Genomic DNA, 25268 nt, shown 5'->3' with positions numbered 1-25268 from the left:
TCGGTGCGTTTTCAAAATAAAAGTAAAAAAAAAAAAAAAAAAAAAAAAAAAAAACCTTACAGATTTATGCAGTTAAAAAATATTTAAATACAAAAAAAGTGAAACACATATATTAGATTTTTGTGTTATCTTTAACGTATCGCTTTTCGCATTTACAAACTGCTTCAAATATATCAGTTTATTTGGATGCATGACTTTTGACCATATATGAGAAACTTTTCTCCTCCATTCATGTCCTGTTGGATAAAAAAGAAAAGAAAAACAATCCTTCAACATCTACTGTATAAACACTTAGACTTTTACATGCATCAATTATTAAATAAATTTTGTTTAGTCATCATCTAGACCGACTTAAAAAAAAAATAGAAAAAAGTTCTAAAAATTTGCATTCTAAAAATTGCATAACTTGCAAATTTTTCTTTAAAGGTTTATATATATATATATATATATATATTCTCAAAATGTACACTGCAAAAGGCGGCACAGAAGAGCTTCTTATGCATCTTTAAACACACTCAGCATTGCATGCATGCATTTCTACACCCATTTTAACTGCATACTAGAAATCTGTGTCAAAGCAGGCATCGTTTTAGTACATTTATATCTTTATATTTTTGAGCAGGCCCAGAACATCCTTAACTCTTAACGCTGTACTCTAAATATCTGGATAAAAATATTATTTATTTTAACACACTAAATATTTTCCAAGCTAGTATTCATACATAGCAGGAAAATATATATATGCCACCTTAAAGGTTGAACCCTTTTTGCAGCGCAAGGGTTAGTTCACGGGCATTTATTCTGAAAGTTGTTGCAGCAGGCGTCCATCACGCTGGTGTCGCTATTTTCAACTGCCTCACCAAGCTAAAGACTCACTCATCACGTCTGTAATCGCAACACAAGATTGTTGTCTTGGTTTCCCAGTCTCCATTCCTTACTGATGAGGGACTTTCGGCCCGACTGACGCAGGGAGATGGGGGTACACAATATTTCAGACCAGGTGAGGGATATTAAAACCCCAAGAGTAGCGAAAATCAAGCACTTTGTTGTTCGCTCTCTGCGCTTGTATGCAGAGCCTGATATGTTAGCTAGCTCCCTGACGATGGATTATGGCATTTCCCTTATAATTCTGGCATCACAACTTGTGTTTTTGTCATGCATTTAAATGTAAACGTCACGTTTTTACTGTATAATAAGGGTAGGGCTACCCAAGATGCGATAAAAATGAAAAATAGCCCTTTTATCACGCCCAGACGTTAGCCAGCCTGCTAGCCTGATGAGCTGGGTGTCAGCCAGCCGCATAGCAAAACATATTTTGTGTGTTTATGTTTTCAAACCGCACAGTTTTATTAATCTGTTTAAAAAACAATCCGGCTTTTGTTAAGTAATCCCTTACTATAACAAAACTGTATGCAGATTTATCATATCTACGTAGATACAATTGCAGCGTGTGTTGTTTTGTTGCAGCTTTCTTATGATACTCAGTGATTATATGATATTTGATTATAATCATACAGTTATACGCCTCGCAATTGACACTTAATGTTATACACTGTAATCAGAATTTGCTCAAAACAAAAGGTTTGAATTTGTTTTCATGTTTCATAGCATTATCATAACATCCACCCTTTTTACCCCTCCTCCAGCCGCCTCTGGTCCAGGCCATATTTAACCGAAATGTGGATGAAGTGAAGTTATTTTTGCACAAGAAAGATGAAGTCAATGCACTGGTATGTTCCAAATGGTGTATTTTAGTGTGAGTGTGAATTGTGTCTCTCATCTGCATATGTGATGTAATAACTATGGACAGATTGTCCGGGTGACTGTACGTATGGGCTGTGTGGGCCTTCTAATGAAAAATGACAGTGTGGAAAGGAAATAAAAAATCTGTTAACTTTTTTTTTCTCTCCCTACTTTCTTGTGTCAGGACCAAGAGCGCCGTACACCTCTTCATGCTGCTGCCTGGCTGGGGGACGTTCATATAATGGAGCTTCTCATCAGCGCTGGTATGACCTTAAACAGCATTGCTGCCACCATATGCACTAATGTTTTTATTCATAAAACAGATAGTTCTGGTATCAAAAGCTGATTTGATGATACAGCATACTAGCCTTGCCAAACTGCATAAAATAGACTAATTTATGGCATGTCAAACCCATTCATTTATTTATTTATTATTATTATTTTAGGCAGAATCCAAATCCAATTCTGTTTTGTTTTAGAGGATAAGCAAGCAAATATGTAGTGACTTCAGTGCTAAGTTCTCAGTAGAATGTCTGCTGGGGGGAAAAAAAAAAATAATATGTAGAATTTAATTTTAATTTTAGCTCAACCAAGAGCATGAATTTGTGACCTGTTTGGAAACAATCATTATTTTTACAATTTGCTGATGCTAATGGCACAGAAATTACACACTTCACCTTAGATTAATTTGCTAAGTGTTTTAATAAAAAATTGTGTCCGTAATGGTTTTATTATTTATTAACTGTCATATAGAAGCATTTTGGTATGAGAAGCTCTGCTGCGTGACATGCCTAACAACGCCCTTTAGCCAAAAATAAATTCACAATCTAGAACGGCTTGTTTTACTTTATTGCTTTAAGTATTAGTCATTTATTAACGTAATTCTTTAAATCTGTTATACTTCTTTTTTTTGGTTCATCTTACTGCATAGGTGCAAATGTCAATGCAAAGGACCATGTGTGGCTAACACCACTGCACAGAGCAGCTGCTTCCAGAAACGAGGTAAGCAGCCTGTGTGATTTATATGCCTGAGTGGAGGCTCAATCTGAGTAACAGCTTACTCATGCCATTGTTTAACATTTTTAGCAATTTAATATGATTCATGCATTGTTTTGTTTTTTACCCAGAGGGCTGTGGGGTTGCTGCTAAGGAAGGGAGCTGACGTTACCGCGCGGGATAAGTTCTGGCAGACACCACTGCACATTGCAGCGGCCAACCGAGCCACGCGTTGCGTCGAGGCCCTGCTGCCCCATGTGAGCAGCCTGAATATGGCCGACCGCACGGGCAGAGCGCCCCTGCATCACGCTGCTCAGAGTGGATTCCAGGAGGTAGGGTGGAATTACTCCTCTAATGCACTCGGGTGAATTAAACGACAGGGTGGGCCCTCAACATCTTTGTTTTAGCTCTCCACAAGATTATGAAAGTGCAAATTGCCATTAGAGCGAGGACAGATACTTCCTTTTTGGTGTAATATTTTATATAACCTTCACTGCTTTTAGTCTTTATTTGGAACTGTTTGTTTAATTGTCACAATATCAAATGTCAATAGTAGATGCCAGTAAATTATAATTAAAATCTTAAAATGTGATAATTTAAGTAGTTCATAATATCTGTGTATTTTTAATATTTAATATTAAATATTTGAGATAATTGCACATCTTGTGCAGTCACAGTAATTAAATATTTTATAATATTTGTATTTTTAATATATTAAATATTTAAGAAAAGCAGACATTTTGTGCACACAGTAATTTTAATTTTATATTATTTCTGTTTTTAATATTATTAAATATTTGAGTTACAATACATTCTGTGCACAGTTACAATAATGTTTTATAATATTTTTAATATTGAATGTATTAAAATTTATTTAAATAAATATAAATTTAAATATAATTGTCAAGATTTACAAAGTCTTCAAGGATTAAATAGAATAATTTATTTGTGTATTAAATTAGGCTACACTAGATAAAATAGTTATCAATTTTCTTTTTTTTTCTTTTTTTTTTACGGCAGGGTGATATTGCTTTAAGTGCTTTAATATGGCACAAAAAAAAATCTATTTTTACAATAAAAAAAGCAATTAACTTGGTACTGAAATACCAGTCCTTTTAACTTTCTTAGGGCCACTTTGAGTTTACATGCCTGTATAGGTTCAAAATGTGACTTTGCTATTTTGTTATGTTCTCATGGGTGCCTCTAATGCACAGATGGTTTTAATAAATGTATAAAATGTGACTTTGTGCTTTTGCTGCCAACTAGATGGTTAAATTGCTGCTGAACAGGGGAGCCAATCTGAGTGCCAGTGACAAGAAGGACAGGCAGTCTATTCATTGGGCTGCTTACCTTGGTAAGTATATACTCATATCTTTCTGAAGTGTTGTAGGTGTTTTCTGTAGCTAAATAGCAACTGATTGGTTTCATCATCTTTAGCTACTTAGTGGTGATTCCTGGAAGTAGTAGTAATACTTACCTGTTTGTTTCTTTCAGGACATCTGGAGGTGGTTAAGCTGCTGGTGTCTCAGGGCTCGGATAAGAGCTGTAAGGATAAGCGAGGATACACCCCTCTCCATGCTGCTGCTGCCAGTGGCCACGTCGATGTGGTCAAGTATCTGTTACGCAATGGAGCCGAGGTCAGCACCAGGACTTGACTCTTTCTTGATTTATTTTTTTGTCCAAAGATTAAGTGTCTGGTTCCTAAATCATTTTAACAATTCGTCTATGGGATAAGGCATCAGAAATATGAAGTCAGCCGTATTCAAACATGATGCATTTGAACAACATGACCTTTTCTAACCCAGATAAATGTTCCTCAGTGGCTATACGTCACTAGGCCATGGGTCAAAAATGATTGCAATGTAAAGTGTTTTTACACATGAATCGTTTTTAAAAGAACAAATTTTAGGCAAAAAAGTGAATCGGATGTTCCTGGATTTGGTCTACTTGAGTGATGATAATTAGTTTCTGAAACCCACCTCATGTGAATATTTTATTATTGTCATAATATAATTTTAATTACTTTTTTTTTTTTTTTTTTTTTTTTTTTTTTTTTTTTTTTTTGCGGGTATTTGAACGACTTGTCAATAAAAAAAAGGATCAGTATTAGTTATGTCATAGCCATGACCCATGATTTTGTGCTAGCAAGATGGTGGCAAAAATCTGTAGTGCAGAATGAGTCATCAATATTTTTGGTCTATTTTCCTGGAAAAGAAAGATCCTTGGTTTACAGGATATTTTATTCCATGCTGTCTGTTTCTCAGATTGATGAGCCTAATGCCTTTGGAAACACTGCTCTCCATGTGGCCTGCTACACGGGACAGGAGGCCGTAGCCAACGAGCTGGTCAACCGTGGGGCCAACGTCAACCAGCCCAACCACCGCGGCTACACACCCCTGCACCTGGCTGCCGTGTCCACTAACGGGGCTCTCTGCCTGGAGCTGCTGGTCAACAACGGTGCTGATGTCAATATGCAGGTCTGGATAGGGAAACGGGAGTGGTTTACTAATACATTGCACTGATTGGATGATCTAAATGTATTTGTCTTGAATTTTTGTGTCCTTTCTCAATGTTTTTAAGCTTTTTTTTCTTTTCCACAGAGTAAAGAAGGGAAAAGCCCTTTGCACATGGCAGCCATTCATGGACGTTTCACTCGCTCTCAGATCCTCATTCAAAACGGTTAGTTTCTTTCCTTTTTCACTCAATTTCCAATTCCTTTTGTAGTATTTAACCCCCACTTGTTGTCTCCTCAGGTGGGGAGATAGATTGTGTGGACAGATATGGCAATACTCCTCTTCATGTTGCTGCTAAGTACGGCCACGAGCTGCTTATCAGCACCTTAATGACAAACGGTGCTGACACAGCCAGGTAAAAACACGTTTGTTAAGTGAGACTTGGTTTAGGTGTGTTTTTTTTTGTTTTGTTTTGTTTTGTTTTTTGCTTCGAAGTGAGTGGAGTAAAGTCATCTTTTACAATATAACAGTTGCATAATGTCTTTATCATACAATCTTAAGCAAATTCTGTGGCTAATGTTCATGAATTACATTTATGCAAAATGGTATGTTGGGCTGAGGCAGTGTTCTTTTATTATAAATTATAGTATATTCTAATTTTTGTTTCTTCAATTTTTTAACTTACTTTAATTTGTTCAATTAATTGTGCGCTATATATATATATATTTTTTTTAATAATTCTTCGAAAAGTTTAGTGCTCTTTAGAAAGTACTTTAACTTGTTCAGTTTTTGCCAAAACTACATTTCATCTTTATAAGTTTCAGTTTTTCATGTAATATTTATATTTTAGTTTTATTGTTATGACAAAATGGCACATTTTATCATATGATTTAGTTTTAGTTAATAACATTAACACTGGGCCAAAGTGTCTCTGGCTCAAGAAAGAGCAAAAAAACATGAACAATAATCATTGCAAACTCATTGCAAAATGTTAAAAATTGTATCACTACATTCATTTACTTGCTTTGTTCATGAAAATGTGGGAATTTTTGTTAATAGCAGACACCCTCACATATAATTAGGTGTATTTGTTTCATGTGCATCTCATTTCTTCTTGTATTTCTGACAATTTAGGTAAAAATGGCACAGTCTACCCCACTTCCTTGTAAATGCAAAAAGGATTTGCATTTACAAGGAAACTGATTCTAATCTCCTCTCAGTTTGCATGTTATCTGCTTGTGGCATGTGTAATGAAATAATTTGCTTATTTGTCCTCTGTACAGACAAGGGATTCATGGGATGTTTCCTCTACACTTAGCTGTGCTCTATGGGTCCTCTGACTGTTGTCGTAAGCTACTTTCCTCAGGTACGCACAATTTCTCCCTGTACAGTGACCAATTACAGCAAGGGCCAAATGAAAATGGTTTTGTCCCTAAACTATATTGTATATGTCCCTGTTCCATAGGGAAGTGCTGTGATTGTAGTAATATGGTACTAAATAGTTGACATTTTTGTGCATGTTACTTCAAAAAATGTCAAATCCCATGCTACTTCATTAGTACTAGACTGAAGTCTTAAAGCAGTCCATTAACTGCTTTTCACATGACCGATTTCCTGCCAGCCAAAGTGACAGTGTTTTCCTCTCAGCTCTACAGCATTGTGTTATCAATGAGTAAAGAACACGTGCTCTCGGCCGGATTGAAAGTAAAGAACACCCCAGTGGGAGGACCTGTCTACTCTGCGGCTGCAGGATTTGACATCAACTTTACCCCCAGAACAACTTTAGGGAGGACATGTCTACACGCTGCTGCATTTAACTCTGGAGGGTGAACACTGTGAACAGCTCCCGGAGCTTAGATTTTATGCTGCGGCTATTGGGGGTGTCCCATATAACAGCACCATATAACAACAAGAACTGTCCAAACAGCACTTTATGCGCACAAATGCCAACCAAGGTCATTTTTCTTATTCTGACTCAACAGCACAAATGCCAACCAAGGTCATTTTGCTGATTCTGACTCAACAGCCAGCATCGGAATGTAAGTGAAAAAGATGTTTAAAATATTTATTTATGCATATCCTTCATTCTCTTCATTCAGGAATGTTGAATGTCTCAACCTGCTCTTAAGCAGTGGAGCTGACATGAATAAGAAGGACAAGTTTGGAAGGTACAAATCTTCATTCTTTGATAAAATGGGATGCACACAATTTCAGTCATGATCATATCTGAAGTGTGCATGATGTAAAGTAGTGATGCTCAACAATTTTTTTTATCACATTTAATAATCAACACTCAAATATACAGTTTTTATGCAGTTTTTATATCAACTTTTTAAGTACATCATTTTGTCAAAACATTTATTTTGATTGTTTTTGGTTTCAGTTAGGGCTGGGCGATATATCTAACGATATGATCATGCGCATCTAGTCAGTAAATCTGGTTCCTTGATTAGCGCTAAATCGCCATCACCTGCTTTCAAATGGAGCGGCATTTAATAGACAGAGCCGTAGTTCACTGACAAGCTACGCAATATCGCGTTGATTATCGAAGGCGATTCATCTGGGATAATGAACGCGATATTGCGTAGCTTGTCAGTGATCTACGGCTCTGTCTATTAAATGCCGCTCGCTTTAGCGGTAATCAAGGAACCAGATTTACTGACTAGATGCGCATGATCATATCGTTAGATATATCGCCCAGCCCTAGTTTCAGTGCATTCCATGCAATTTCTTCTTTTTAATATAGGATTTTGGCATAAAGTATGCTGAACCCCTTTTTTTATGGAGATTTTCCAGTAGGCTGAGTGTTTAAATTTGTGTCTCTCCACCAGGACTCCCTTGCACTATGCGGCTGCTAACGGGAGGTATCAGTGTGTGGTGGTTCTGGTAGGAGCGGGGGCGGAAGTCAACGAGCGTGACCGCTCTGGCTGTATACCTCTACACTACTCGGCTGCATCGACTGCATTCTGCAGGTGAAATGCACTCACACACACACACGCACACACATCATCTTGCATCTATTAAATATAATAGTGCATGGCTTACACAGCATTACTGATTCCTGGTGTCTTTCTCAGAACGGACCGACCCCATGCCACCACCCATCAGAACCAAGAGGATGGGGAGAAGGAATCCTTCCTGTAAGTTGTTTGGGTTTTTTTGTTTTTTATTTTTGTAAAAGTTCTGTACCTAATCTTAGCAGCTCTTACTTGAAGTTAGTTTTTCCACTTGAATTATTTAAATAATAATTACATTATATATGCTTTAAACTTGCATTACATATGAGTCACATGACCATCTGGAGTGGAATCATTGGTGAAGATAATAGGTGCTTTCGACTTGAAGCACGGCTACAGACGGCGGTCAACGAGAGTAGCCGCTTTCAGTCAGGGGCGGAGTTGAAAACAGACACGTCAAGCCGGACACTTTCTGCTCTCGTTAGTGACACTCACGTGGTGTTTGCATACTTTATCACAGATGACGTGAATTAAATGCAATATATGTCAAATACACCACATATTAGAAACGTTTTCATGAGAAACAGAAACAGTTTTTACATACTGCTTAATACAGCGCCATATTTTCAAGAATAAAGTTCAACATTAGTCATACTATTTAAATACTAATAAAGTGGGGATATATGTGCTTTTATCAGTGTTGTATGATAAACGTGACTCAATACAACAGTGCGACTACAGTAAAAAAGCTTTTACCATTCTAAAACACAGATTTGTTCATTATTGAAAATGAAAAGGTACGAATAAACCCGAAACGCACGTGATCGTTGTCATGTAGTGAATCTGGCCAATCGTGAAACAGCTGTGTCGTCATCAGCGCTCCTGCAGTCGCTCTGGAGAAACTGCGGTGGCTGAGTCAGCCGGCTGCCTTCGAAACGCTCTCGTGGTACTTTGATGTCACACGTGACAGTCATGGGCATCGGCGCCGTCTCAAGTCGGACAAAATTTCTAACCGGCATGCATTGCTTCAAGTCAGATTGTGATCGGTTTGCACGGCACCGCATGAAGTTGAACGCACCTAAAGTCATTAAGGTACTGCACAATGTTTCAAAGGTCTCCCAGGGGTCAGCAAAATAGTTAAGAAAAAAACTGTAGAAAATAATACAGAAACAATCAATTTATTTAGCAAGAATGCATCTTCAGCTATACTGTATAATGTAACATCACTGATGGTACAACAGATTCTGTTTGATTAAGTAATAATAAATTACAATTTAAAATGTATTAAAATACAAAAAAGTTATTTTAAATCGCAATTTCCCAAAGTCCCATGTGTTTTGATACTTTCAGGTGTGTGGAGCATTTGTTGGATAATGGTGCTGATCCATCTCTGTGCAACACTAAAGGATACAGTGCTGTGCATTATGCTGCGGCCCATGGCAACAAACAAAACCTGGAGCTGGTGAGATTGATCTTCACTTTAATGTTGTCCACTGTGATTTTTTTTTTTTTACATTTTCGAACAATAAAACACTTGATACATGCTTCATATTTTGTTCTTGATTCTGTAGCTTTTGGAGATGTGCTTCAACACGCTAGTAGACAAGGAGAGCAACGGGTCTGTCAGCCCACTGCACTTGGCGGTAAGTACAAAATGTCAAGACAAAAATCAGCAGCAGTATGATCAACAGATATTCTGTAATTCTGCAGAGAACTGCCCCCTGTTGGTCCAAAAATAGATATATATAATGAGCTAATATTAAAAGAAATGACTTTTCCACTCTCCTTTTGCTGTCAGGTGGAGTCGGGTCACTGGGAATGTGTCACCGTGTTAATTGAGTCTGGAGCGTATGTGGATGCCTGTGACCCAGTGGGGCGCTCTGTGCTGTATGTGGCCTCTCAAAAAGGACATGCTCGCTGTGTAGAGCTGCTGCTCTGCCAATCAGCATCTTGCCTGCTTGCAGAGCACCGCAGCAAGTGGGGCCCTCTTCATGTTGCAGGTACAGAGAGCACTTATGTGTAAATTGGCTTGTGAATCTTATCTTTCTGTGGGATTTTGACAAGTTGCTGTGTGTTTTTGTTGACAGCTGCCAACGGCCACTCAGAATGTCTGCGGATGCTGCTCTGTAGCGAGAGGGGTGCCGACCTTGTTAATGTTACAGATGCAGAGGGACAGTATGTATGAGCTAATGGCTCTATTACTTCATCTTTTCAATGCTTTTTATTGTTTTGCTCATGTTCACAGCATTCATTTGTAATAAACTAGGTAACACTTGACAGGTAATGCATCTTGCATAATCTGACTGAATCTAATGATTTACAATAATTTCAGTCTAAAAAATGCTGGGTAATAAAATGCAGCACTGGGTAAATATTAGACAGAATACATGCTGGGTTATTTTGACCCAGCGATTGGGTAGAAAAAAATAACCCAGCATTAAAAATGACCCAGCTGCTTAATTACAGAAAAACTACCTTTACCAGCATTTGGGTAAAAAAAAAAAAAAAAAAAAAATTTTATTGTTTGAATAAACTTACAAAAAGTATAGTATTCATTTTTATGTTTTTTTTTTTTTTTATATTTATAATAATTTTATTTACTCTTTTATAATTGTATTTATAATTATATTGATTTATGTTAACAGTTATTAAAATTATAACTAAATAATAGTTATAAAATTAAGTATTTTAACTCACAAGGTCTTCATGTGCAATGAAGTCTTGAGTCTGTTACTGGACCATACTGCAGTGAAATATTAATTATTATTGTATGCAAATATACTAATATTATTCCTAATAGTAATAACAATTATGATCTGTGACAAGACTGAAATATGCAGTTTGTCTGGGTTCCAAAATACTTGATACAAAAAGAGACATTTTTTAGGTAAAGTGCTATTCATGTCACAACCTGTATATAATTATTTTTCTATATATATGTTTCAGAGATGTAAACAAAATAAGCCATGCATAGCACTTCCATTTTTGATAAGAGATCCTCATAAGAATTGTAATTATGTTATTAAAATGTTCCCAAACAATGCTGAAAAATAATCATAACTGTATTCATTTGTTGATATCATTCTCACTGTTTGCCTGTCTCTTGATAGAACTCCACTAATGCTGGCAGTGCTGGGGGGACACACTGACTGTGTGCATCTGCTGCTGGAGAGAGGAGCTTGCCCTGATATGAGAGACAGTAGAGGAAGAACAGCCTTACACAGAGGGGTGAGATCCTGAAATCTCAAAGCTTTTGCTATAGTCCTCATAATGGGAGGTTTCTAACCAGGTCTGTCTTTGTAGGCGGTGATGGGTCGGGAGGACTGTATAACCGCCCTGCTGTCCCACAGTGTCTCAGTCCTCAGCAGAGATTTTCAGGGGCGAACCGCGGTCCATCTGGCTGCCTCTTGCGGCCATGCTGACATTCTCTCCAATCTTCTTTCTGCTGCTGACCACTCCCATCCCCACGACCCAATCACAGACCGCCACGGCTACACACCCGCACACTGGGCAGCCTATCACGGTAAGAACTCAGACCTTTTGAGCCTCAATGGCTCGTTCACAATGCTAAAACTGTCATAAGTTAAAAAGGTGACTTGTGCTATTTGTGAAACAGGTCATGAAGACTGTTTGGATGTTTTACTTGAACTTAAACCATGTAGTATCCAGGAGGGAAACCCCTTCACCCCACTGCACTGTGCTCTGTGAGTGTTTGTTTTTTTCTCTTCAGTTTCAAAGGTGATGTAATTCTTTTATATATATATATATATATATATATATATATATATATATATATATATATATATATATATATATATATATAAAAATCTCAAAAAAGTCATGGACATGTCTGATATAAATAATTCCAGTAATTATCTTATTTTTTTGTTCATCATCTTTGCAGTTTGTACCCAGATTACTTGAAATTTAAATCAATATTAGTAATAATGGTGTAAAAAATCCTCACTAATTTTTAAATCAGTTCCACCCCAGTGTACACAACCATTCAAAAGTGTGGGGATAGTAAGATAAAAAACAAACACAGGTAATACTTGTATATGGTAAGGATGCATTAAAAAAGACTTTTACAAAAAATTATATTTTTTTAAAATGCAATTGAACTTTTTATCAAAAGAATCCTGAAAAAATGTATCACAAAACTTTTCTACAAAAATATTATGCAGCACAACTGTTTTCAACATTGATAATAATAAATGTTTCTTGAGCACTAAAGGAGCGTATGAGAATTAGCATTTTAAAATATAGTAAAATAGAAAACTAAATTGCAATAATATTTCACAATATTTCTGTTTTTTCAGTTTTGCTATCAAATAAATGTGTCCTTGGTGAGCATAAGAAACTTTTTTCAAAAGTCATTTAAAAATCTTACCAACCCCATACTTTTGGATGATGGTGTACTTGAATACTTGTTAGAATAAATTTTTTACAGCCACTGAAATTAGCCATTGAATCTCTTCTGTGTAGTAAACCCATATATTAAGTTTTTGATATGCAAAGAGTATTTAAATAAAACTATATTGAATAAATAATCTATGGTATATGTTTCCTAATCGCCATGCTGCATGTTCTTGTCGTCTCATTGCAGCATTAATGGCCATAGTGGTTCTGCAGAGCTGCTGTTGGAATCCAGTGTTTGTAATTCGCTGGTAAACATCAGGGATGCCAAAGGAAGGTTTGTGCAAGTAGTTATTAAAATACAGTTATATATATATTAATTTTTAAAAAAGTGAAATTGAAAACCAGTTTGTGATTTCTCAACTACCTAAATGATTGTTCTGACGTTTTGTACTCAGGACCCCGCTTCACGCTGCCGCGGTTGCCGAGGACGTGGCTGGGCTGCAGCTGGTTCTGCGGCATGGAGCTGACATCAACGCCGTAGACCACTCAGGGCGTTCTGCACTGATGGTGGCCGCAGACAATGGCCAAAGCGGTGCTGTGGGTAAGAGTTGTACCATATGTGATACAAGTAATCCAAGACCCTCAGACATTGTAAATCTCATGTCTTTAAAGAGAGCTCAGATTTTTTGTTATTGTCATATGCAGCCCTGCTGCTGCACAGAGCCAAAGCCGACCTGTCCCTCCTGGATGTGAACAAGAACACTGCCCTGCACCTGGCCTGCAGCAAGGTAACAAACTGCGCTCTATTTAAACTTAACACTAATTTTCTCTTGATCAAATTTCTCAAATGTTGTGCATATTGCTAACTGTGTTTGTGTTTGAAGGCTCATGAAATGTGTGCCATGCTGATCTTGAAGGAGATCCACAACCCTATCCTCATAAATGCAACCAACAGTATGCTTCAGATGTGAGTTTCTTTGTTCTAGTTTGCAAATACAACAAGCAAGTAATTATTCATGGCTCTGTAGCAATATCATAACATTGCTCTCTTTTTGGAGCATCCTGACTATCTTTAAACATTTGCTTGATTTGTGTTTGTGGCGCAGAAACTGCACACTTTACTCAATCAGAATAAACTGGACAAACATTTTAAAATCATTCTCAACTTTAATTTCTTTATATGTTAGGCCCCTCCACATTGCCGCCAGGAATGGTTTGGCCACCGTGGTTCAGGCCTTGCTGAATCGTGGAGCCACAGTGCTGGCAGTGGATGAGGAAGGTAAGACAGGCCTTGCTGCGGTTTCTCTAATTGAATTTGCAATACAATACAGACAAATTCATGTTTTGCATTTTAGGGAAAAGTTTGCGTGAGATGCTCACAGCAACATGAACTTCTGCAAGGACTAATATTAGGGGTAAAAAGTATATTGTGCAATTGTTTCCATGGAATAATTATTAGAAATCATATATTAATACTGATGAACTAAGCATTCTAGTAATTTACTGTTCTGAACATGACAAATCTGTTAATTATCCCCATTTTAGATGGGCCAGATGTGGCAGAAATGTACGGGAAAATTATTTTAGGGTTGGCATTATCTCTTCTCAGGTGTTCTAGAGCTTGTGTAAATCCTAGTTGAACAGAAACAGAAACAAATAGAGACATAATTAGCATAGCTGCTGTTCAAACAAAGCAAAATTGATTTGTTTAACCCAAGCTAAATAATAATAATATGCATTTGATCAGATATAACTGCAGTCTAAGATTATGAGATGCATTATTTGAATGCTTGGTCAAAGAGATGTGTCTTTAATCTAGATTTAAACAGAGAGAGTATGCCTGAACCCCAAACGTTATCAGGAAGGCTATTCCAGAGTTCGGGAGCCAAATGCGAAAAAGTTCTACCTCCTTTAGTGGATTGTAGCGTGATGGATTGTAGCGTGATAGAAGACTAATTAAGGGCCTTATAGGAAAGTAATAATATTTTGTAACTGATATGAAACTAGGGGTGGGTGATATGGAAAAAATATCATATCACTTTTTTTTTTTTTTTTTTTTTTTTTTTTTTTTTTTTAAATATCACGATTCACGATTTTATCATGATTCTTTGTCATGTTGGTTTTACTATTTTGCAAGTTGTCTGAGCATTACAGCCAAACTAATTTCCCTATTATAAAGACAGCCTTTCAAGGTAACAAAAAAAAAAGGCCAAAGAAGGCGAAGATAAAAATCTTTTCTTATTTTTTAATAACAAAGATAAAAGAATGACAAAGATACACATTACAGTTACACATAATATACAACTAAAACAAACAGTGCTTTATTTTCAGGTACAATAGGTTTATTTAGCAGGAGCATTCAAGAAATTGAATGAACAAATATAAAAATAAAACACTATATAAACTGATTCCTAAAGCAACTGTATAAAATTTCTTCAATCAAGAGCAGTGAGTGATTTTTCTCTTTTTGTTGTTTAATTAACGTTAAAGGAATAGTTCACCCAAAAATAAAAATTCTGTCATCTGTCTGGCAATTCTGTCATATTGTTTTATTTTTATACCTCCATTTACCTACTCAAAAGTTGTTTTAAACCTGAATGAGTTTCTTTCTTCTTCTGAACATAAATGCTATTTTGAGGAACGTGGAAAATCAAACAGTTGCTGGTCCACAGTGAATTCCATAGTAGTATTTTTTGCTACTATCAAATTCAGTGTGGAGTCTTATTTAAAGTAATTCAGTTAAACTGAATTACCAGCATGTGGGAAATAAACTTGATGTGCTTTGCTTTGCCTATCAAGCACAAATGGTGTTCGGGAGAGATAAAAAAGTGAAAACCAAGAAATAAAACATTCCTGTATAAATGCATAGACCATTTATAATTCGACAACAGCTACAACAACTTGCTGTCATTTACTGAAGGACAGTCATTTCTCTGCGAGGGAAAAAAAAAACAGAGACGTGGGAATTTGAACCATGTTACTTTAGGCTTGGTTGACTGCTTTTTAGTTTGATGAATAGGCTGTGATGTCAAGTTAACCATGTTAGAACATATAAGATATATTGTGTGTGCTTGATGTTATTTTCATTAATTTGGAATATAAATCTCAGCACAATTCAGACTTTCTGGAAAACACGGTACATTAGCACAGTGCTCCATCTTAAAGGGATAGTCCACCCAAAAATTAATATTCTTTCTTGAATAACTCACCCTCATGTCTTTTCAAACCTGTAAGACCTTCGTTCATCTTCGGAACACAAATTAAGATATTTTTGATGACAGCAAGTCATGGTCAAGGCATGGAAGCGTAGTAAGGACGTCATTAAAATGGTCTGTGACATCAGTGGTTCAACCGTAATTTTAAGATGCTGAGAGAACACCTTTTGTGTGCAAAGAAAAAAAAATAATGCCATTCACCATGGTACTTTCGTAAATGGCGGCAGACTGTCCCAGAAGAGAAGAAATTGGTAAATTAAGTTATTTTTGTTTTCTTTGCGCACAAAAAGGCCATGAGGGTGAGTAATTAATGACAGAATTTTCATTTTTGGGTAAACGATCCCTTGAACAACCGCTCCATAAATCATGTAACTGCTACATTTAAATGAGTTTGTCCTCGGCTAAGATGCCGTTTGTGTTTTTGTCATGTCACAGGTCATACGCCAGCCCTGGCTTGCGCATCCAATAAAGCTGTTGCCGACTGCCTAGCTCTCATTCTGTCAACCATGAAGCCTTCCTCCTCCACGCCCTCCTCGTCCTCACCGTCGTCTCCCAGCCTCAACCTGCTCAAGCACTGTGGCATCACCGCCGCCTGTCCCCCCCTGCCCAATGGAGGCCTTCGCCATGGTTACGGCAAAGATCGCCATGGTGCTACTATCGGCTTGGATGGCTACTTGACCGAGTAAGGCGTTCTTACTCGCAAAAAAAAAAAAAGAAAGCGTGGTTGCTTGGTTTGGTCCTCTCTACACACCTAGATAAACCTATATGCAATTACAGCCACACATCCCTCCTGTGCCAGTATCAAAGCTTTTCTTCACATCTCAGTAGATAGCGAACACGAGAGGACGAATTTAGCTATTTATTTTTATTTATTTTCCCCCGCTTTCCTTTTCCTCCCACCCCTTGACTCCCATTTTAGATGCTGTCCATTCAGTACAAGTCTAAAATTTTAACCTAAGCCATCTATTCAAACCAGTATCCATCACTGGCGAGTCAGTCCATTATTTCTTCTCCATTTGCAGTAGATTCGACTCGGTTCATGTTAGAATTATGCAGCTGTGTGTCTCCATGGTAACAGTGATAATGGATGGGTTTCCATATCATGCCTCCTATTTGCGTGACGCTGTGGCCTTGCATAGGAATTTACAGCCTGCCCTGAGGAACAATTTAAACGGGTTACACTAGGTTTGCATGAATTTGCGGGACCATGTATTTGATAGTGGTCTTGTGTGTGTTTGTGTGTGTGCGTGCACGTGTTTGTGTGACATCCACTTTTGCGCAACAGTCCAAGTTTTTCATCCCATACTTGTTTATTACATTTCAAGGTTTTTATGTGAGGTGCAATCTGATTTAGCACTGATCAGGAAAAAAAACAACCTAACAGAATCATATTGACAGAAGGGAAACCATACTACCTTAAGCCAAAAGACCAGTGACCTCCTGAGAGAGGGGTCTGATATATAATGCTTGTTTACTTGTTTGAGAGAAAAGGGATAGTGTTTGGATGGGTTTTGAGGTTGAAAATTCATATTAGGTTTACAATGAAGGTATTAGGTAGTCCAGATCACTGTTTATAGGTGGGCAGAAGAAAGAGGAGTTAAGTGTCATGATTTTGGCCGTTTAAACAACATTTTAGAAAGCACAAACATCATTACAGATGCAAACGTCCTAAACAGTACTTGCTCCTTGGGACCTTTCGTTATATTTGTTTTGCTTTTTGGGCCTCATAAAATTTTCTTCAATTAAATCTACTCCTTTGCTATAATATTAAGTGTGGAGTTGCTTTCACAGTGCCTACTGAATTGAGTTTTGTCTACCTAGGGTCCAATCAGTTAAAAACACCATATGCGCTCCCTTAAAGTCGTCGAAATGGTGCTTCTACCAGTGAAACATGAGTATTTCACTAAAATCCGTTATGAATTGATCACCTGAATAGATGAACATGTGATTCATGTATCAGAACCCACTTGGGCTGTTTTAGACTTTGGGGAGTGTATATGTTGAGTGTTTACGCTGACTAGACCTTTTTTACATTTGTTTATGGTGTTGAGGAGCAGTCGTGGGAATGACCAAAGTCAAGCAATTTCTAATTACTATTTTAATAGAAACTAATAGAGATCCAAAAAGGCATTATCTTTTCAATTGAAGTACTTAACATTCACCCCTGCTCTTTTTAAAATGCTTCCTTATTGCCAAAGGTAGATTAATTAACAAAGTTAAGATTGTGCTTCCATTAGGTTTTTTGCACCTAAACACAAATCAAGAACATTGTGAATGAGTGTTTGAAACATCCCTTTTCTTTTTTTTTTGTGCACCACAAACAGGCAATATATGCTCAGTCAGTAATGAGACAATCAGTTGAAAGGGCTTTTAATTTTGCCATAGATTTATTTTTTTCATAAACGCAAAAGCATCAACAAATTTTTTTTTTTGTTTAGGTTTTTTTTTTTCCAATTAGGAAGAGCTATACAAATCTGTATCTCTTAATTCAAGAATTCATGCATGCTTTCAGGCGTGAAATGTGGACTTGTTTTCAATTATACCAATACTATTGCTTTCATTACAGTATATCAGGATTTTAGTGATTTAGATAGAGTAGCTTTGAAGTATTGTAACATTAACTGATATTTTATGGGTGAATGAAGGTGTGTAGATAAAGGAAACTAATGTAAGATGTTTGAAGGCTGTGTGGAGAGCATATTTATACTGATTCACAAAATGACCTCTTCGTCTTTGTAATGACAGGTTTTGGCTGCTTAAACAAGTTTCTCCACTCCACGCAGACCTGATATAAAGCACTTGCTTATTCAGTAACAAAAAAGGATGAAAAAATACACTTTCAGATCTGTCACAAGCTGTAAAAGGGCAAATATCTGACCTCTACTTGCAAGAGTACAAATGTGCATGTGTGCAAATCAGATTAGTCAAGTTATATCGTAGTGTTTTGCCTGGGAAATATATCTGAGTAGGCTACATGACTTAGAGGAAGTCCCTCTTGGGAGTTTAATTCAAGCTTATTTACGTGTAATTGAGCTTGACTTTATCACGTACAATAACTTTTGCTGCGGTTTGGTGGAGGGAATCAGTGCGTGTGTAGACAGCACAGGGTACGATAATGAAGTGCAAGTTGATGAGCTTGAAGTTATTTGCACTGCCAGTTATACTGCTTGTAGTTGTACAAAAAAAATTTTTTTTAATAAATTTAGTCTAGCTAGTCGTACCACATGTAGTTGAGTTCAAAGAACAAGTGCCCGTGGAGCCTGTGATTAGTAATACATTTCATTTTGGTGCAAGAAAAAGTGCTGCTTTCGATTGTATCTTGGAGATAATTTTTTAAAGGGGATCTTTGTCTATTTATTAGCGAAAATAATTCTTATCCAGCCAAAACAAAGTAAAACGTACTTGTTTTAATTCCTCCAATTTCTAATTGTCTTATTGGCATTGCACTTAAATCGTTGAATTGTTTTGTCGAATGTATGCCATGATGGTAGCAGCTTGCTTCGATGTTGGTGAAAAACTTGTATGCAGTAGTTAGCGATTAAATAATTAGCTTGACAACAGGAACTTTGGAACTGAACCCTTTCAGAACTTTTAATAGACTGAGTTGGTGCATTAGGTGTTCTGTGTACGAACAATAAGGGAACCAGTCACAAAGTGGCAAGACTTTTTTGTAGGGTAGAGTACTAATAAGCGGGGGTTTCCTCCCGAAATCATTTAGTGCCATAACTTTTATTTTTCCTTTCTCATTTTGATACGTTTGTAAAAATGTGAATGAATGATTCCTTGGGTTCAGTTTTTGAGTGTGCATCAAGACCATTACCAAAAAAGAAAATGAACAATGTCCAAGCTAACACAAGCTACTGTGCCCATTATATTTTTTGAAGATCCACATAGTGTGTTAGTTATTGTAAAATGCCAGTACATTCACAATCAGACTGTCTAAAAATCCCAGTATGTTCGTAACTAAGCTATAAATTGTATAAATTGAGTAGCCGGATTTGAGTCATTCAGTCAATGGCTCCTTCAAAAATATTTTATAAATGTTCCATTGTAATCAATAGTTCCCACAAACCATTGATAATTTGAGGTTTATTTCTAAGCAATGGAATTATGAAATGCCTTAATTTCATTATTAACTGAAGGGCAAATTTGACATTCACCAAAATGACACATTTACATAGCTTTTCTTGTTTTATTCTGGATCAGCAAATTGTGAGCCTTTTTTTTTTTTTTTTAATGCAACTTTGCTATGAAGGGCCAGCTTTCATTGCCTGTTGACCAAGTTATAATGGTTGCAATTACATGCAGGCAGTTGGAAACTAGAGTCGTCTAATAATTGTAACCATTTTGTTGGAAAGCAGATTTATTGTAGCTAACTCAGTGTCCTTATTGTATGTCCATCCTCGCATTTTTGTATCAATATCATTTTTTTTTTCTCGTAAAGGTATTAATGGCTGATAGAATGTCTGTTTTACCTCAGTGGACCTCAGCGTCCCTACTACTTGAAGACACACCCATTTAAGGCAATACTCAAAACACCCGTTTCATTTAACCTATGTCTATCTCCCAACTTTTGCCTTAAGAGGAAACGGTATAGTTCAGCAGTCGCTGCACTTGAGAGATTTTGTCGTTAACCTGAGATCTCATTTCGATGAGATTCATAAGAAGCACACTGTTCTATAGGTTGTTTTGCTGAACGATGTACCATAATGGCTTCTGGCCTCAAAATAATAATTTTCATGGAATTTATTAGGAGTTTTTGCACTAGAACATAGAAAAAAAATTGTCTTTTTTAATACATTTGTTTCAAATCTTTAGCTGTAAAATTTATTTGGAACAGCTAATGTTTGACCAACTTTACTCATTAAGCAAAAATCTGATAATGGTGGGTTTAGGTTCTCCTAAATTAAGCATTTAAAGTACTGATTTATAGAAACACCAATTTGCAGAAAAAAAATCAGTATGGGAACACGGGTAGTGAATGGTAAAAGATCTGGGAATACATCTAAGAATGTTTTATCCAATGCTAAATTATTTTATACAAGACAGAGTAGATAAATTTTCCCCCCATTTTTCTGTGTCTTAGTTGAAACATTTAGGTAGTAAATTAGTAAGTGTGTGGTGTTATAAATGCAAATATTTCTAACAAGGTAAATAAGAAGAGCACAAGAAGATGTGCTGTACATAATTCCTCAAGACGTATGGTCAGAATTGCCTTGACGTGGCAATCTTACCTCGTAAACTAGCTGTCCTTAAAATCTATCGAGAGCAACTGGAATCCTAAAGTCATGTTCCAAGGCCTTGAAATAGAAAACATTGGCGTTTTCAAGGGGTGCTCTTGAACTTGATGATGTCCTTCACCCTGGCTTAGTGTTACTTCATGTTTCTACTCAGTAAGCGCTAATAGTTCAAATTGTAAATCTGCAAGCGAATGATCTAATCGAAAATAGCTGCTTTTTGTTGTTCTCGCCAGCAGCTTGTTTTCATAAGGCTAGTTAGAAGACCACCGGAGCCTGACTGAATGGCTGATCTGACAGGGCACGTAGGGATCCCTTTAAAAAACATTTTCATATTTAAAAAAAAAAGAAGCTATGCAGGAATACTTTCTTTTATCTCGTAGAGTTGCATAGTTCATTGACCGATCACGGACCTTCAGATGTTCATCTGTAAATCTAACACTGACCTTACATGCTTGTTGGCTTCGGTTGAGAAAATGACTGCTTTGCGTGGCATGCTGCTATTTCTTTGGAGTCTGTAAGCATCTTCATCATCTCTTTAAAGTACTACACTTTGTGACGAGTATGTGGGATTGTGCCTTTTGTTATCAAGTACATGCCACAGGGTATGGTCTTCCATTAACACCTTTAGTGAGCCTTATGAATGAACAACAAGTTTTAAAAATAGCCACCATCCACGTGGTTGCGTTTTGAGCCGTCAAAACTCGCGATCAAATTTGTCACGACACCGCAGATGAATAATTAACTTTTGTAAATTGAATGAAACCATAATGGCGAAACATTTGATCGGTTCTAGCTAGTGACCTGTTCAAACTCTGTGTGGAAAAAAAACGTGTTTAGTTTTACAACGTGTGAACTCTTTAGTGAAGTAGACGTGTGCCGTGTCGTTTTTGTGTGGTAATGCATTGGAGATTAGTTGTAACCCAGTGTCTTGTAGAATGTTGGCATGACTCCTTTTCTCTATGTTGTATCGACGTCAAAGTATCCACCTGAAATGGACTGAAGTGCAATAACTTTTTTTTGTGCGCCATAGTATCCTTAATGGAGGAAAATGCCCTCTTACATCCATGTTTTCTTTCTTCTTTAAGCAGGGTATTTTATTTCACTTATTTATTTTTTTGGATTGTACAAATTTGAACTCCTTCCTGCTTTGCCTCCATAAGTGGCACTTTCTTGTGGAATGTACAATGGACTTGGTGGAAACTGTGATGGGTGTCAAAGCCTTATCAATACTTCTCGCTTACTGGAAAAATGGCATTTCTGTTTGCTCATCGGTTGATAGGTCAGAGAGTGCCATTTTCCATGTACCTTCTCCAGTGCCACTTAAAGTCAGTGTCTGCTTTAGTGGCATGTTAAGCATTTGTGTGTGTGTGTGTTGGTGGGTGTTCAGACCTGTTCATTTACCTCTAATCAATTGATTTGATACCAAAATCGAAGCGCATTGCCTAGAATTACAATTATTATTATTATTTTTTTGGATTAGAGAGAGTTCTATTTGGAAATGGTATCTTGAATGTTGTTGTTGTCAGCAGTGAAATATGCAGGGTTTTATTTCTCCCCACACAACATTTGAACTTTGGGCCATATGTTCTGCGGTACCAAAGAACGTTTCATTGCTTATCTTTGGATCAGTGTTTTTTGTTTTTTTTTGATCTGACATCAAGTTCGCAATATTTGTCATTAAATGTCTTCGCAAGTTTTAAAAAATAAACAAAAAAGAAACCTGTATCATAAAGAAACATTCCTTTTGAATTACATTGTACAAAGCAGAAATACCATTGACAACCAATACCAGAAGTCAAATAATTATCTTCAGAAAACCTTAAGTTGTAACTTACTTTAAGGTCCTTCATTTTGGCTTCAAGCAATCAATGATTTCATATTTGATATCACAGGGAGCACACTGAATAAAGTAATCTAGTATTTCACAACATAGGACCAATGTATGTCTCTGTAGAGATGGCCACTTGATTTCATTCAAGAACAAGCAATACAAGTATCAAGAGACAATTGTATATTTCTAAAGATTTGTTGGCTCTGGCTGCTTTTGGCCTGGCTATGTAATCTGTGGCACCTTAGGTTAACACCCTCTTCTTGTAACTGAATCCAACATAAGAGATTTCAGTGCTGAGAGAGCCTTATTTCACTCAAACTGAATGTGAATTGGATGCATGCAGGATTTGGCCAATTTGAAGCGACTGGCTTTAATTGAGTGGCTCTCCTGCGTCCCGTGTTTGAATCCAGTTTCACTAGGACCCGCCGTCTTTAAGACTTTCCAAAAGATTGCTGTTACGGAAAAAAAAAAAAGCTAAAATACTACACTGTGGCTGTGTTTCCATCGCCGAAATGCAGAACCAATCGGCTGAAATGGATTCCTGCTAAAAAAGGTTTACCATCACTGCTTCCAAGCTCTGCTTGAACATGCCAAGTTTTTGAAAAGCATTACGACCCTGACTTTTTTTTTTTTTTTTTTTTTAAGACACAAAACTGCACTATTTACTTGAGTATTGAACTCCAAGCCGTTCTCTGCTAATTGTTTCGACGATGGAAACATAGCGAGCGATCGTGTAGGGCAACACCCAGTGTGTATGTGTTGTGCGTGCGAGTGCGACAAACAGGGGTCATATCAACCCTGTATACCTCATCGACATATCTGCAAATATTCTTATCCTGTCTTTAAGTTGAACGTGTAGGAGATACCATCACCAGCAGAAGCCTGGGACCATTGCAGGGTCTACGACATAACACCGATTCCGTATCAACCAATAAGATCACCACTTGCTTGCGTAAAACACCTGCCGCTCCGCTTCAGGCCTGACCCATCACCGACACAATGGTTTAGAATTAGCAAAACGTGAGGCATTTTAAGTAGCATTATCCTACCTCTGTGTTACAGCTTGATGCATTGAAAACTCCACCAATTGTTGATGACAAAATGGAAATATATATGTGTATGAACAGATATATAACTTATAACCAACAATCGGTGATATAAGATGACAGTTAGCATACTTGACTGTGTCTGTCTGTGTGTAACATGATATTTGTGTGATACACATAAGTGTATACACAACAGAGTACCACTGGAATGTGAAGCCAGACTGTATTATGATTTTTTTTTTTTTTTCTTCTTCTTCGAATCCAGCTTTCTCCCAATTATATTTCAAATGATGTCATATGTGTCTTGCCTCTGTCGCTTCTTTCTTTTTTCTTTTTTTTTTTGACAAAACAGGGAAAAATATCAGCATATACTAGCTGGCATTTACATCCGTGATCGTTTTTCCTTCCGTTTCTGTCTCTTTCACTTTTTCTCACTTCTAAATGTTCACTGTGAGCGCTCTGAACTCAAGTTTACAGCTCTTCATGGTATGTACGTGTATCTGGTCGAGTTCAGTAGAATGCGTGGATGGTTGTATGACTTTGGTACTGAAGCAACAACTCAATTTTCTACTGGTGGTGGGGGTTTGAAAGGGGGTTTGGTTGGTTTGAGTTATGCACATTCATTCTGTACTAAAATATGGGGTATGTAGAGTTCCCTAGCCTTACACCCTTCCAAAAACACTACTCCGGTCACTGACTAATCCGCGTTAGCTATCTGCCACCCTGCCAACTTTGTACCTCTGTACATATCCATTTTGGACCTGTGGGCACGGGGCGAATTCGGTGGATTCTGCCTGAATCTGTCAGGACGGTCACGTGACCCCCTCCTAGACCTGAGGAAGGCAAACCCTCACCCTTTCAACCCCTCAAAAAGACCTCAAGCCATTCATTTCCTTATGTGACAATGCAATCCTGAAAGCACTTTGCCTTGTTAATTCATAGTATGAGCTTGTGAATGGTTACTTGTTACTAACAGATGTTAAACTCTGTACATGTATTTAAGAAAGAAAGAACATTATCATTTTTAATTTGAGCTTATTAAAAATGAATTGGTCTCTCTGACTTTAAAGACAAAAAAAAATAATATCCCATATGTTTTTGTTAGTCAGGTTCATGAACTGCTGCAGCCAGTAGATCTTGTCATTCAGTATCGTGGCTTAGAATTGGTAATGTTGAAATAAAATGCTATTGCTACATATAAGTTATTGTGGTGTGTCTTTCTTTTGTTGCTCTGAACACTACAAAATGTTACTATGTTGAAACCGACTAAATTTAGGACTCAGTTTATTTATTTATTTTCTGTTGGCTAGTAGTTCAGATTGATACTTGCCCTGCTAATATGTAAATTGGTGTTTTTCTTTCTCTTTAGTAAATGATCTGAATAAATGGAAGTTTATTTCTAGAAAATAAAAAAAAAAATGGAAAAGG

General features: G+C 37.0%; 1 protein-coding gene across 1 annotated transcript; it reads left to right on the top strand.

Annotated features, from left to right (window-relative positions):
- Positions 1–770: 770 nt before the first annotated feature.
- LOC109052907 (serine/threonine-protein phosphatase 6 regulatory ankyrin repeat subunit C) lies at positions 771–25041 on the top strand. The gene is made up of 28 exons (XM_042750339.1): positions 771–1000; positions 1647–1730; positions 1928–2006; positions 2675–2745; positions 2871–3071; positions 4006–4093; positions 4234–4376; positions 5004–5216; positions 5340–5418; positions 5493–5607; positions 6476–6558; positions 6826–7018; positions 7292–7360; positions 8024–8164; positions 8270–8332; positions 9500–9611; positions 9721–9792; positions 9948–10149; positions 10237–10324; positions 11260–11377; positions 11453–11672; positions 11766–11853; positions 12756–12842; positions 12964–13109; positions 13214–13296; positions 13393–13475; positions 13696–13787; positions 16159–25041. The coding sequence occupies exons 1-28, from the start codon at positions 974–976 to the stop codon at positions 16407–16409; spliced, it is 3291 nt and encodes a 1096-aa protein (XP_042606273.1). The 5' UTR covers positions 771–973; the 3' UTR covers positions 16410–25041.
- The last annotated feature ends 227 nt before the right edge of the window (positions 25042–25268 follow it).

The sequence above is a fragment of the Cyprinus carpio genome, chromosome B23, assembly GCF_018340385.1.
Source record: "Cyprinus carpio isolate SPL01 chromosome B23, ASM1834038v1, whole genome shotgun sequence".
In the NCBI taxonomy this organism is placed as follows: Eukaryota; Metazoa; Chordata; class Actinopteri; order Cypriniformes; family Cyprinidae; genus Cyprinus; species Cyprinus carpio.
Note: the sequence above shows the minus strand (reverse complement) of the source record. Positions and strands in the feature narration are given on the sequence as shown.